The sequence below is a fragment of the Coptis chinensis genome, chromosome 4 (genome assembly GCF_015680905.1).
Source record: "Coptis chinensis isolate HL-2020 chromosome 4, ASM1568090v1, whole genome shotgun sequence".
Classification (NCBI taxonomy): Eukaryota; Viridiplantae; Streptophyta; class Magnoliopsida; order Ranunculales; family Ranunculaceae; genus Coptis; species Coptis chinensis.
The window spans coordinates 72574917-72589557 of NC_141459.1; the positions used below are offsets into that span (position 1 = coordinate 72574917).

Here is a 14641-nt window from a genome sequence, read left to right on the forward strand (position 1 = left end):
AAATGACACCAAAGGTGGTGCAAGAAGAAGAAATTAAGGCACCAATCACGAAGGAAATGGTGCAAGAAATGATGCAGAAGCAGTTTGGAGACCAGTTGCTGGAGAAGGTCTCAGCCTCGATACAGAATCTGGTAGATGATGTGAGTAGAAATCCATTGAGAAAGGAGATAGAAAGGGCCCCGTTACCTCCGAAGTTCAAGAATCCAAAATTATATCAGTTTGAGGGGGTCACGGATCCCATGGACCATCTATTCAGTTATCGACATCAGTTCTCGATATATCAGGGTACCGAATATTGGGATACTGTTTTATGTCGATTGTTCTCATCAAGCCTAAAGGTAAAGCACTTAAATGGTTTTGCACAATTCCTAAAGGATCCATTTCATGCTTTCGTGAAATTGAAGAAAGATTTCTCACCAATTGCGGTCACCAGAGGGTGAAACCAAAGCAGGTGTCGCCCTTATTCCAATTGAAACAAGCAAAGAAAGAATCATTAAAAGACTTCTTGGCAAGATTCAAGGCCGAGACTTAGTCAGTGGAACGGTTGGATGAATCGAAATGACAGCTATCATAGCTTTCCAAGCAGGTGTAATACCAGGATCTTATATGCACAAGTATCTGTTGAGGAAAGAGGTTAAAACACTACAAGAATTGTATGATAAAGTTGATAAAGATATCATAGTAGAGGAAGGGTTGAGAACAGCCACTGCCCAAACAGTATTACAAGTCACCGATGTAGGGAAAAAAGACAAGGATAGTAATGATCGATATGAAAGTCGAGATTCCTCGAGGTCTGATAATAAAAGACCTCAAGAGCATTATACAAACTGAGATAATCAGCCACAACAGCGAAGAAAGCATGAGAGAACATTGAAAGAGGAACTCGACCCCAGTAACTTCATAGCTCTCAATTCTACGCCAGAAGATATCTTGCGGAAGATAGCAAAGGAAGATTTTGTGATTTGGCCAAAATACACTCTCAGAGAAATGAAGGGCAAGCCCTATTGTCAATTTCATAAGATAGAGAACCATGAGACCAATAGGTGTCTCCAGTTATTAAAAGCGATAGAGAGGCTCATGAAAGATGGAAAGTTCAGAGAATTTCGTGCTGATGTTAGATCTGTAGAAACGGCGACCATACGGGAGAAGCCACTAGGGGTAATAAACATGATTTACAAAGAAGAAATTCCCCAGAAAAAGATTCTTCGAGATAAGATTAGAAAGATATCGACGGTGAAAGAGGTGCTCGAGGTCAATGTCGAGCCAATTCCGGTGAATCTGCAGTTGGTGTCGGCTAGCATTCCTGGGGCAACCATGTTTGTGCTAGATGACCTGTCCAAGGTAATGTTACCGCATGACAATGCTTTATTAATCACCTTGCATATTTCAGGATATGATGTACATAAGATATTAGTGGATTGTGGTAGTTTAGTAAATATTCTGTTTTGGAAAGCATTTAAAGGAATTGGGCTAGATGATTCTCATTTGAAACCACCGAAGTTCAATTTATATGGTTTCAATGGAACCTCTACAAAACCCGCTGGCGAAATAAAATTGCCAGTTCGAGCTGGACCTCAAACAGTGATGACGAAATTCGTGGTCATCAAGCACCAGCCCGATCACAATGCCATATTGGGAAGGAAATGGATACACAAAATGCGTGCTGTACCCAGTACATTTTACCAAGTCATCCGATTCCCAACCATATATGGATTGCATGAGATTAGGGGTGATCAATCTGAGTCAGAAAAGTGTAATTTTATCACTGTTAAGGGGATGATGAAGGCGAAGAACCAATACACTGGGGGTGTCTTGGAAAGCTTTAACTAGCAGTTACAGAAAGCTTTGCTTGTCGACACTAATATGCAGATACATGAGCAGGTAAAATTTACTTAAGAGCTGAAGCAACATGAAGAACCACCATGGGAAAGAAAAACCATAGAGGCAGTGGAGAAAATTAATATCGGTATAAAAGAAAGTGAGCATCATACGTTCATTGGTACAGAAATGGCTGTAAATATAAGAAAGGAGTTGGTAGTATTTTTGAAAGAGAATCAAAATGTTTTTGCATGGTCGATGTCGGATCTCACCGGTATCGATCCAGATATCTGTTCGCACAAATTCAATATGGAAGAAAATGCAACTCCAGTGCATCAAAAGGTGAGACCAATGTACAAAGAAGCAGTGCAAGCGGAGATACAAAAGATGTTAGATATTGGCATCATCAGAGAAGTCAAGCATTCTGAATGGGTAACAAATATAGTGGTTATACCCAAGAAAGATGGTAGAGTTCGAATTTGTGTCGACTTTACCAATGTAAATAAAAAGTGTCCAAAGGACCATTATCCCATGCCTAGAATTGATAAATTGGTCGACCGAACTGCTGGTTTCGAGTTGATCAGTTTTTGCGATGGTTATTCAGGATACTTTCATATTATAATGGTTGTGCTAGACCAATTAAAAAAGGTGTTCATGGTTAATGGAGGAATATACTGCTTCATAAGAATGTCATTTGGGTTGAAGAATGCTGGAGCCACTTACCAAAGGCTAGTGGAGAAGATGTTCAAAAAACTCATCAAATGTATTGTCGAGGTCTATATCGATGATATGGTCATCAAATCTATGAAAGTTGGAGATCATGTAAAGGACCTCGACACTGTATTTAGAATGTTGAGAGAGTTTAATATGAAGCTTAACCTCGAAAAATGTACTTTCAGGGTCAGTTATGGAAAATTTTTGGGATACATAGTTACGAAACAAGGTATTGATGCTAATCCTGATCAAATACGAGCGCTTCAGTAAATGTCATCACTTATAAATCGAAAGCAAATACAGCGGTTGACTGGAAGAATAACGGCGCTCAATAGATTCATACCCAGAACATCTGATCGATGTAAGCCACTTTTTAAACTGCTTAAAAAGAATATTAAATTCAGTTAGAATGAGGAATGTGAAGAAGCATTTTCTGAACTAAAGAAATATCTACAAGAAATGCCAACACTCACAAAACCAGATGAGGGAGAAAGTTTGCTCCTTTATTTGGCTGTATCAGATTTTGCTATAAGTTATGTCCTCGTGAATGTTGAAAATGGGTTGGAAAGACCAGTATATTTTCAAAGTAAAACAATGCCCGAGGCTGAGACTTGATATTCAATGCTAGAAAAATATGCCCTGACACTTTTATTCTCATCTCAGAGACTAAAACCATATTTTCAAGCACATTCAGTGATTGTGATGACGAATCTCCCATTAAAGCAAATGGGAAGGAAGTCTAAATAGTATGTACTAATAAATGAATTCGGAGTCGAGTATCGAAACCGCGTATCAGAAAAAAGTCAGGTACTGGCCGACTTCCTGGCTGATTTTTCATCTGAGGATGCCAGTTGGGGAATGGAAGAAGAGGAGTTTTCAATGATGTAGGAGCCTGAGGATATTATCGATACAGACGATCCATGGGCTGGAACAAATGGTTGGAGACTATTTGTCAATGGATCCTCTGGAGGTAAGGGGTGTGGCATTGGAGTGGTGTTGGTTACTCCTGAAAATCAAAGACTCGAAATAGCAATAACATTGGGTTTCCATGCGTCTAATAACGAGGCTGAGTATGAAGCCTTAATAGCTGGTCTCGAGATGGCTAAATCTCTCAATATAAAAGAGTTATCGATCTTCAATGACTCGATGCTCGTGGTCAGCCAGATCAATGGAGGATATTCGGCAAAATGTGAGAATATGGTGGATTATTTGAGTTTTATAAAATCTAAATTGAAGGACTTCAGTAAAATAAGACTTCAACATCTCAATAGAAATGAGAATAGGCATGTGGATGCCTTGGCATATGTTGCAGCGATGCTGGAAACACAGAGGGTCGCACTCTGCATATCAGAGTTCAACAGAAGCCAATCATCGACATCGATGACTCAGCAATCATGGAAATTGATACACTGGGGGCGTCATGGATAGAAGCATATATCTCATATTTAGCTGATGGGAAAGTAGTGGAGGACAAAAATGAGGCCAGAAGGATTAAGTCTGGCGCTCAAAGATATGTATTGATTGATAATAACTTGTATCGAAAGAATCTTTGAGGTCCACATTTGAAACACATATCATCTGAGGAAGCGCAGCTAATTATTGTCGAGCTTCACGAAGGCGAATGTGGAAACCACTCAACTGGTAGATCGTTGGTTAATAAAATCACGAGGCAAGGATATTTTTGGCCTCAAATGAGAAGAGACTTTCTTCGATATGCGAAAAAAAGTGTAAAGTGCCAAATTCATGGGAAAGCCATACATGTTCCAGTTGAGGAGTTACATTGTGTTTCAAACCCCTGGCCGTTTGCTCTATGGGGTATGGATATTATAGGTCCTCTAGCACCAGGAAGTGGCAAAAGAAGATTCTTGCTGGCGGTCACAGACTATTTCACAAAGTGGGTAGAAGCCATCGCTTTGCAGCACATCAAAGAACATGATGTCATAAACTTCCTTTTTGAACAAATCATATGTCGATATGGGTTGCCATATGCCATTATTTCAGACAATGGGCCGCAGTTCGAGGGAGGAAAGGTGAAAGCTTTCTTGGAATCTTACAAGGTAAAACATTTCACATTTGCGCCTTACTATGCTCAGGGTAACGGACAGGCTGAGGCGACAAATAAAACCATTATGGATAATATCAAGAAAAAGTTAGAAGACAAGAAAGGTTTTTGGGTGGATGAACTAAACAGTGTTCTATGGGCTTATAGAACGACACCTCGAATGGCCACAGGTGAATCACCTTTTACTTTGGCCTATGGCATGGAGGCAGTAACTCCATCAAAAATGGTGGTGTCGACATCCAGAACCAAAATATTATTAAATGGTCAAAATAATGAAGTAATGGCTTCAGAAGTCCTTAATCTCGAGGAAAGAAAGGATCAAGCAAGGGTAAGGCTCGACACCTACCATCGGCAGCTCAGAAAAGATTTCAATAAGAAAGTAAGAGAAAGGCATTTTCAGAAAGGCGATTTGGTCTTGAAAGTGGTTACTCAAGCAACTAAAGAAAAAGGAGCTGGTAAACTAGCAGCAACCTGGGAGGGGCCTTACATTATCCACAAAGTAGGAGTCAATGGAGCTGACTACTTAAAAACGGTTGAAGGTGTAATATTACCAAAGCCTCAAAATGTAAGCAACTTGAAAGCATTTTATCAATAAAGGATAGTGTTTACTCAAAGTTATTCATTCAATAAAGATATTATCATTCTCAAAATCAATATCTATACAAATATAGCGGGTACTTGTATTTCTGGAATTATATGATTGACAATAGGTCAAACAAAAAGCCTGGTGATCTGTAGATTCTCACCTCGATACCTGGTCAAACAAAAACCCTGGTGATATGTAGATCCTCATCTTGAAACCAGGTCAAATAAAAACCCTGGTGATCTGTAGATCCTCATATCATCTCGAAACCAGGTCAAACAAAAACCCTGGTGATCTAATGAAGTCCGGCAAAACCATGAAGATTGCTAAGACAAGGAGAAAGAAAGAGATGAAAGACATTTTTTTTTTATAAGAGCTAATGAAGTTTAGAAATTTTCACTATGACTTTTGTAAGAAATGGTTTAGAATCAAACGTTAGAAAGGTTTTTATAGTGGTAAAAAGTAGAAAAACGAGGAACATTAATGGTAGGTGAGTAAGAAAACGAGGAATATTAATGAAAAAGTAATTTTTTGTTATCTGTGCGCGGGACAGTTAAGAGTTTGAATAAAAATTAAATAAGAGTAAATAAAATAGTTTGATTAAAGGAATGTTGGTTTATGAGCCAGTTGGTTAGAATTATTTATTGGTAAATATATATGTTTTACTCGTTATATTCAAGTATGGCGAAGGGTGATAAATCAAACAAAAAATCCTTAATATCATCTCGGTACCAAGTCAAAAATTTATGGTTTAAAGGCAAAGATATATATGGAGATATGTCGAGGAAAAGCTTAAGTATCGATACTACTTTTGATTGGGGTGGTATCAAAATTCAAAGTTGATTTTCAAAATAATTACTAAGTATCGATATTGTTTTTTGATTGGAGTGGTATCAAAAATCGAAGTTGATTTTCAAAATGTTTATTAACTATCGATACTACTTTTGATTGGAGTGGTATCGAAAATCAAAGTTGATTTTCAAAATATTTACTGAGTATCAATACTGTTTTGGTTAGAGTGGTATCGAAATTCGAGTATGATTTTCCAAATGTTTATTAAGTATCGATACTGCTTTTGATTGGAGTGGTCTTGAAAATCGAAGTTGATTTTCAAAATGTTTATTAAGTATCGATACTGCTTTTGATTGGAGTGGTATCGAAAATCAAAGTTATTTTCAAAATATTTACTAAGTATCGATACTGTTTTTGGTTGGAGTGGTATCGAAACTCGAGTATGATTTTCCAAATATTTATTAAGTGTCGATACTGCTTTTGATTAGAGTGGTATCAAAAATTCAAAGTTGATTTTCAAATATTTACTGAGCATCGATACTGTTTTTGGATGGAGTGGAATCGAAGGGCAAAGTTGTTTGTTCAAAATATTATTAAGTATGGTTACTATTTTAAGATTGGAATGGTAAAAAAAAATAAAAAAATTGCAAGACAAAAGTATTGCATATGTAAATAGATGATAACAAGCAAAAGTTTGTATTTCCATAAGTCAAAAGGAGTTTAAAGCAATCAGAAGAGGTAGTCAGATCATTGCATCAATATTATAATTACAAAACATCAACACAAAGAGACTAGAGTTGGGTGGAGGTCTTGGTTGGGTTTACATCAAGACATTTGGTCTTGAGAAGGGTACTGAGGCCAGCTCGCAGGTCGGGTTCATCCAAACAGCTGGGTGTACTGATGAAGGAGCCGGGATTGAAAACTGGGATAGTCATATTGGTCTCGATAGCCCCAGCAGCAGGTGTAGCAGAGTCCACTGCATCTGCATCAAGATCATAGCAGATATCGGAGGGCATTTTGCTCTCGTCATCTAAATCAAGGTTATATTCTTTGATAAGATCAGCAGGAAGATATGGTCTGAAGCTTTTCATGGTATCCACACAATATTGCATGTTCTCAGTATTAGTAGCCAGTTTAAGATGGGCTTTCTCCATATCAGTTTTTTGGGCTACCCATTCTATTTTCTCATTGGCAAAGTTGGTTTTTGCTTGGGCAAGTTCCTTCTCCATAGCTTCATACGAGATTTACAGTTTCTTTTGCAGCTCGGCATGTTCGTCGAGATATTTCTTCATCTCGTCAGCATGCTTTTTCTGGATTTTCTCAAAAGATTGTTGAAGTTTTTCTTTGTCTTTCTTCAATTGTTCATTCTCGTCCTAGTAACGACAAAAGCTAGCCATTTCATTATCAAATTGCCTGACAGCAGCAACTTTAACCTGGGATTGAGATATAGTTAATGAGTACACAGAATAAATAAATTAAGATAAGAGTAAGGCCAGTGATAGATACTTACTTTTTCAATAGAAGAACACAAAAGTTGGAATCGTTCATCTATGCCAATCTCAAACATGGTGATCTATCTCGAGAAAGTATAGTATTCAGAACAAGAGCTTCTCCGAGGCCAGGTATCGGAGGATCAGAAAACAAAGAAGCAGATTTCGGGACTTTTGTCTGGTCTCGAAGAACAAAATTAACCTCGAAATCGCCAGTTGGAAAAGAAGAGCCAGAAGCAGTAGTCTTAGTATTGGCTGGAATAGTTGAAGATTTGGAGGGCACATTAACAGGTGCAATATTGGTAGTCGTTTTTGTAGCCTTACTTGTCTTTAAGGCTGGTGGTGCTGCAGTATGGCAAGGTTCTTTTCTTTTCTTGGAATGAAGACCAGTGTCGACATTTTTCTCCTTGGAAAAAGTGGGAACTTGGGAAGAACTGCCACCTGTTGGTTTTTCCTTGGTCAAAAACTTGTCCAGAGATTTGGAGGGTTTATCTTGAACATGGGGGATGCGAGATGCCATATCTGTGTACAATAAGGAATGTTGATCAAACACATCGTGCAAAAGGGGATAATTATAGAAGTCTGGAATTTCTTGTTTGATCTTGGGAAAGAGATCTTTAGTCATTTTAAAACCAGTTATCACATAATCAAAATAACATCGATGAGTATTTATAGGTAATTCAGAAGCATCAAAAATTTTCCTAAATCCTTTTTCATATGAGCAAGGCAGTAATGAAAGCAGAGCAGCTTTAGAGGGGATAATAGGTTGCGAAGGTGAAGGATCTTGACCTTTTAGCACTTTGCTTTTCAAGTAGTACAAAGGGGCAACATAGTTGTCAATATCTTGTAGAACGACCTTCGAGGAAGGGTTACCATATCTGTCAGCACCAGTTTTAGCAGATATTTCTTCTTCAGTGCCTCTTAAAAGATCCATTACCCTAGTGAATTCTCCAAGACTTCTCATCGATGCAGGTTTTCGTACTAAAATAAGGTCACAACGATAGACCAATCAGATAATCTATCCAAGATAGAGGGTTAAAAGACTGGTTCAAGAAAGGAGATTCGTAAAATAACGTACCTCCAACGTTAAAGACAGAATGGGCCAAGGAGGGCACAACGATTGAAGCAGATGAATCCCATTTCCAAGAAACAATGATAGGATATAATGGCCATCTGAAGTCACTATCTCGATTTTTCCTTATGATGCCTGCGCGATTATTCTGTTTTTTGGGATAAAAGTAGCCGCTAGGCTCCGGTACATTGTTTTTATTCTTTTCAACACGCTCGACAAAGGTATAGTGTTTTTGAATGTTGATGAGGCGAATTTTTTGGGATGCCTGTACATCAGGTTCAAGGTGAGAATTATAATAGTTACAAATATACAACAATCTCTAAAAATTGCCTGTGCCTTGGCCGGGAGAGATGGTCAGATAGTTTAATACTGATCGATCGAGGTCAGATAGGGGAAGGCGCAAGCCAGCAGCTAGTTGCCCAACAGTGATGATGGTTGTTAGGGGATTGCCACTTTGGCATCTAGTCCCTTTCCTACATCCAGCGTAATGTCGAAGGTTGATATTGTCTGGTATCTGGTAGGCAGCTCTAACTATATCTAAGTTGGGTCTTTTTGGAAAGCAAGGATTCAAACCACTACTCCATATACTATCATCATCCATAACTTCGTGGTTGGACTCCGAGGTCGCAGTATCGAAGGGATGGCATGCTAAGCCTTCAACCAAATACGTGGTGTGCCACTCAGGTACATCAGTTATAGTCCTTTGTGATGTCGAAACTGAGGAGGATGAGTTGTTTTGAGTTGTAGACTCGGTACTTTCGGACAACATGTCGATATCACTAGAAACAATAATTTTTTTATTAGAAGTATATCCTGTATCTGTGCTACTATCGATATACTCTGTATAGTTGTATAATATATTATTTGTAACTATATTGAGGTTTCGAGGTGACAATGTCAGGATTTGAGGTAAGGATGTGTGTCTCAAAAGCATGCGTTCTTGACGTAGAAGCCAGGATTGTTTCGAGAGGGTGCGTCTAAAGTTAACACAAGTTTTTCTCTTAGCCATACTGTCAAAAATTATAATTCAAGGTCTAATTAGTATAGACATATACAAATAGTACGTTTAAACTCAAAACCCTAACCCTAATTTCTAGTAATTTAGAAAGGGAAACAGGAGTGATACTTCAAGATAATTAAGGACAACAATAAAATTTTTTACAAAAAATAGCATATTAAGTGTTTATGTTAACTAACATGACAAGTGTGCAAAAAGATTTGATGTTGAAGACAGCGGAAAGAGCCAAGTTGAAGCTTTTCGGGTTGTTTTTAGCTTTTTTGTGAATAAGTGAAGAGAGAGAAAGCGATTGAAAGCTTTTATATCTAATATTTCGTGATAATTGTTCATTTTCAGATGTAACCGCTTGATATTTTGAAATTTTCAATTTTGAAAATTTCAATTTTGGTTCTCGAAGAATTCAAATTTTTCTTGATCGAAATTTGAAAGCTTCGAGAGGGGGCGATGTCATGGGCAAATATCGTCAGCCCGACATTCCAGCCTAAATATCGTAGTTAATAAGAAATATCGATATAATTGTCGATATTTCGCAATATAGTTTGTATGTTATAGGTTTTAAGCGGAAAAATGAAGAAGAGAAAGAGAAGGGACACGTGACATAAACTGATTGGACAAAACTATAAGGGTAGCACTATATAAAGATTGGAAAAGAAGAAAATGATTCATTCTGATTACATTAGAAGAAAATCTGTAAACTAGAGCATAGGAGAGAGAAAGTGAAGAAATTGTAAACTCCATTGTTCTTAAGCAATAAAACTCAATTCAAGTTGATCGTGATCTGTGTTCATTAGTTTCTATACTAGTTCTTCATTGCCATCTTTAGAAAACTTCTTTGCAAACTACAAGGTTGCTAAAGAAAAATGAAAGTCCCGTAACCTAGATAATGCCTTTTGTGTAATGTGAGTGCCAATACCACAGCAGGAATAGCTTTCAAAGATCTTTTACTTGAATCTTGATGAGATACACGGATGCCTGAAAGTAAACCTCAGTAAACCTGTTGCTGATTTATATTCTACTTGAGAATTACTGGGCCGGACTTGTGCTTGCCACAAGCCCACAAACACATCTTTGATTCAAATTGAAAAAAAATAGATCATAAATATGTGGTTCTGTTTCTCCATCTATTGTCAATCGGCCACGTACTATCTTATCAACATGCTACCATGAGTCCATGACTACCCCGACCCCTTTTTCTCCCTCCATTTATCTCAAAACTCACCTCTAACTCCTCTAGAGAATCTAAGCCATGGCTACCACCACTCTATCCCCATGTACTCCTTCAAAGGTACACTACTAAGTACTAACTACTTTTAGTTAGAAATCAACTTTGTAGACTGGTATCTTGTATTACATTTCAGCTTGAATTCAAGGCTGTCTTTACTTTGTTGTCTTTGAATTTCAGCTATGTTCCAGTAAGAATGGGATGTTCTCTCCATGCCAAGCTGTTATGTTGAAATCCACAAAGACCAATCTGATTGGAAAGGAGAAGGGCAGGAATATTACATGCATGGCCACAAGTATCCCAGCTGATAGGGTGCCTGACATGAGCAAAAGGGAGACTCTTAACTTACTTCTCCTTGGTGCACTGTCACTTCCCACTGCAGGAATGCTAGTTCCTTATGCCGTTTTCTTTGCTCCACCAGGGTAAGTTCACTTCTCTTTTTCTCTTCTTGCAATATAAATTGAAATGGTCAAGAAACTGGGTTTGCATATAGAAGTTATTGTTAGTATAATTTTTCAAATGCAATTATGCAACTTTTGTGTTCTAGTTATCGTGTTTTCGCATGTAGTATTTTCACATGGCAATATTCAATGTTTTTTATTTCCTAGATTTTGATGCTATTTAACTCAAAGTTGTATCGTTAGGTAATGAGTATTAGCATTACCAGACTACCAGCGAACATTGCAGTCCTGTTTCTGGTCCTGAGAAATGTAGGTTTGGCTGGCTAACATATATACCATCAAATGGATATGTTGGTGAACTTCGTCTCATGTTTTTGTGTTTCTAATAAACAAGATTTGTTATTATGTGTTGCCTGGCTTGTGAATATGGTCATTTTCAGCTCTGTATTGCTAGTAAACTGAGTTTATAAGACTATAAGAGACTTATTTGGTTTCTATTCTTCACTTTAAAGAGTCTGAGTGATAAGTATAGTTGCCTGCTCATTCAATACTTTAGTGGGTAGAAATTGTGAACAAAGAATGTATCCAAGCCCTGTAGGCAATTAAAATGGATAATCAGGTGAATGTAGGTCGATACCGAACCAACTGTCGTAGCTTAACCTGAAAATGATAGTACAGAGAAATGAAATACCAATGGCGGGAATAAACAACTTATATCACCACAGCTTAATCTAAAAGTGTACAGTTGTATACTCGTCAGATCTAATTTATCTTATTATAATTTACACATGAACTATTTAGTTAAAATTTTGTTGTTAGCGTACCTATTGTATGTTGTCTGTTTTGTGCATTCTCTTGATTTCATTTGAACAAAAATAATGGAATACCAAAACAGATCAGGAGGTGCAGGAGGTGGAACCGTTGCTAAGGATGCACTTGGTAATGATGTTCTAGCAGCTGAATGGCTCAAGGCCCATGGACCTGGTGACAGAACTCTTACACAAGGGTTAAAGGTGAGGCCTATCTGAACTACCATTACGGTCTTACTATTCGTGTTCCCATGGTCTACATAGTCTGGAACATTTCCACATTCTATGCATCCTTAATAGAGAGATTTACCTTGAAGTTCTTCATCATTCTAAATCCTTATCAATGTCTTCTTTCAGGGAGATCCTACCTACCTTGTTGTGGAGAGTGACAAAACTCTTGCAACCTACGGAATTAATGCTGTGTGCACTCACCTCGGGTGTGTCGTTCCATTTAATAAAGCTGAGAACAAATTCATCTGCCCTTGCCATGGTTCCCAGTACAACAACCAAGGCCTAGTTGTTAGAGGACCTGCTCCTCTGGTAAGGAAGATTATATTCATAAACATATTTGTTTCGTTATGCTTTGAGATGTTTTTGTTTTTGTTGGATAAGTTAAATATTTATATCAAAAGAAAAATATAAAATAAAAAGAATTACCAGCTTTCAAGGTGCACAGGTACCTTGAATTACTCATGCACCCCTATAGTGTAGGCCTAAAGGAACTTCCTATTTATCATTCCGTGGGGGTTTGCCATTATAGAAAATTCACTCATTTAAATGCAACCTAGCAGCTTTCCTAGCAACTGTGTCAGATACTTTGATATGTTTCTTCTCACCTTTTGTTCGTCGAAATTCTTTTTCTTTCTTAATCAAGGTAAATGCTTTCTTCGATCGTAATTTTACTCCTTTTTTTACAGTCATTGGCATTGGCACATGCTGACATTGATGATGGCAAGGTGTTGTTTGTTCCATGGGTTGAGACTGATTTCAGAACAGGCCAAGATCCATGGTGGGCTTAGATGTGGTTCTGTAAAATCAACCTTGTAATGATGTATACGTTTTCTACCATTGATGTATACGTTTTGTAATCTCTTAAATTTTACAATTAATCGTGTGATATCTGTTTTTGGTTCTTCCCCTTGTTTGACAATTCAGTTTTTCAATTTTATGTTCTGTGGAGGTCTGTGTACTTCATGGGTGCTGGAACCAAAGCCTTCTTCAGGTTAGGTTGGCACCCACGTTTGTGTAAGAGTTTAGAGTTCTATCACCAGGTCACCAGGTTCATCGACGTTGAGCTATTCAGATGCTAGAAACATTATTAACGAAAGGGATACTTAAAAACGGTCGTATTGCTACCAAAGTTGCTGTAGTGTAGTGGTTATCACGTTAGCTTTACACGCTAAATGTCCCCAGTTCGATCCTGGGCAGCAACAATTGTTATTTTGACTCAATTTTTCAAACCCCACTCCAACACACACACACTAGATGAGCCCATTAGAATTTCCCCCCTGGGCAGCAACAATTGTTATTTTGACCACCTCCCACCACCACCACACACACACACTAGATGAGCCAATAAGAATTTCCCCTACTAGATGGTAGATTAGCCCGCCCCCCCCCAAAGTTGACTTTTTTTTTTGGGTATAATTGGGGAGAGACCCTAATTTCCCCATCTATAGAGGGAAATTCTAATTGGCTCATCGTCAAGGGGGTAGGCTAATTTCCCCATCTATGGGGGGAAATCCTAATTGGCTCATCGTCAGGGGGGGGGGGGTGCAAGAAATGAGGCTCACCTCCCTCATTCAGAACCCGTTACACTAATCTACCCTCAAATCGCCAATACCCACTAAACCCCCCCTATTTTTAAGCCATTTATATGTAACCTTCCTGTTTTTGTAAAAGTAATTAAATCTCGGTCAAATTTTAATATCCTCGCCAAAATTGTTTCATTTTCTACCCTTTCACGGAAATAGAGATTTAAGATTGACGAACCGAGAATTACAAAAAATAAATAAATAAATAAAAATGAAGAACACCGAAATAGTGATGTTCTTGTTTCACCATTGAATTGAAGAAACAAGCTTCCACTCTCAGATTCTCATTGTTTGGCCATTGAAGAAACAAGATTTGACATTGAAGAATTGTAAAATGGTTATTCTTACATCTGAGAGATTGAAGAAAGTGGTATATATTTTCAGCTCGATCATCTTCAAATTTGTATTGAATGCTTTCTCAATTTGATTACGAACTCTATCCAATTAATGCTTCTTGTTTCTTTCGTATTTTATAGTTTTATGCAATTATACATCTTGATATTACTTTCGCTTTGTTTTAATTTGGTTTTATGTGTTTCTATTAGATTTTGAATTTGTTATGAAAAGTAAAATTTTCGTAGTGATTCATCAGTTTTGGTGTTGTTACTATGAAAAGTTAGATTTGTGTAGTGTTCATCAGTTTTGGCATTGTTTTTGTAAATGCAGTGAAATGGAGGGATTGTGCTTTTCTGTCATTTGTTTCAAAATCCTAACTAGTGTTCGTCTTAGCGCTAATTGTATTATTATGGATTTTAAGGGGGGAAATAGTCGGATTTTATTCCTTTATCCATTGGACATTTCATTTAATTCGTTCTTTGAAGTGTGATAGAGACAAACTCGGAGCTT

At 37.6% G+C, this 14641-nt stretch overlaps 2 protein-coding genes and 1 non-coding gene across 3 annotated transcripts; all 3 read left to right on the forward strand.

Moving 5' to 3' along the window:
- The first annotated feature begins 987 nt into the window (after positions 1–987).
- On the forward strand, positions 988–1830 carry LOC147504703 (uncharacterized). The gene has a single exon (XM_086605323.1). It carries the CDS (start codon positions 988–990, stop codon positions 1828–1830), a length of 843 nt encoding a protein of 280 aa, XP_086461449.1.
- An 8574-nt stretch (positions 1831–10404) lies between these two features.
- LOC147504704 (cytochrome b6-f complex iron-sulfur subunit, chloroplastic-like) lies at positions 10405–13114 on the forward strand. Its single transcript, XM_086557481.1, has 5 exons — positions 10405–10834; positions 10952–11193; positions 12068–12185; positions 12339–12521; positions 12899–13114. The coding sequence occupies exons 1-5, from the start codon at positions 10796–10798 to the stop codon at positions 12998–13000; spliced, it is 684 nt and encodes a 227-aa protein (XP_086413607.1). The 5' UTR covers positions 10405–10795; the 3' UTR covers positions 13001–13114.
- A 227-nt stretch (positions 13115–13341) lies between these two features.
- On the forward strand, positions 13342–13414 carry TRNAV-UAC (transfer RNA valine (anticodon UAC)). Its single transcript has one exon. It is a non-coding gene; the product is annotated as a tRNA-Val (tRNA).
- Positions 13415–14641: the final 1227 nt, after the last annotated feature.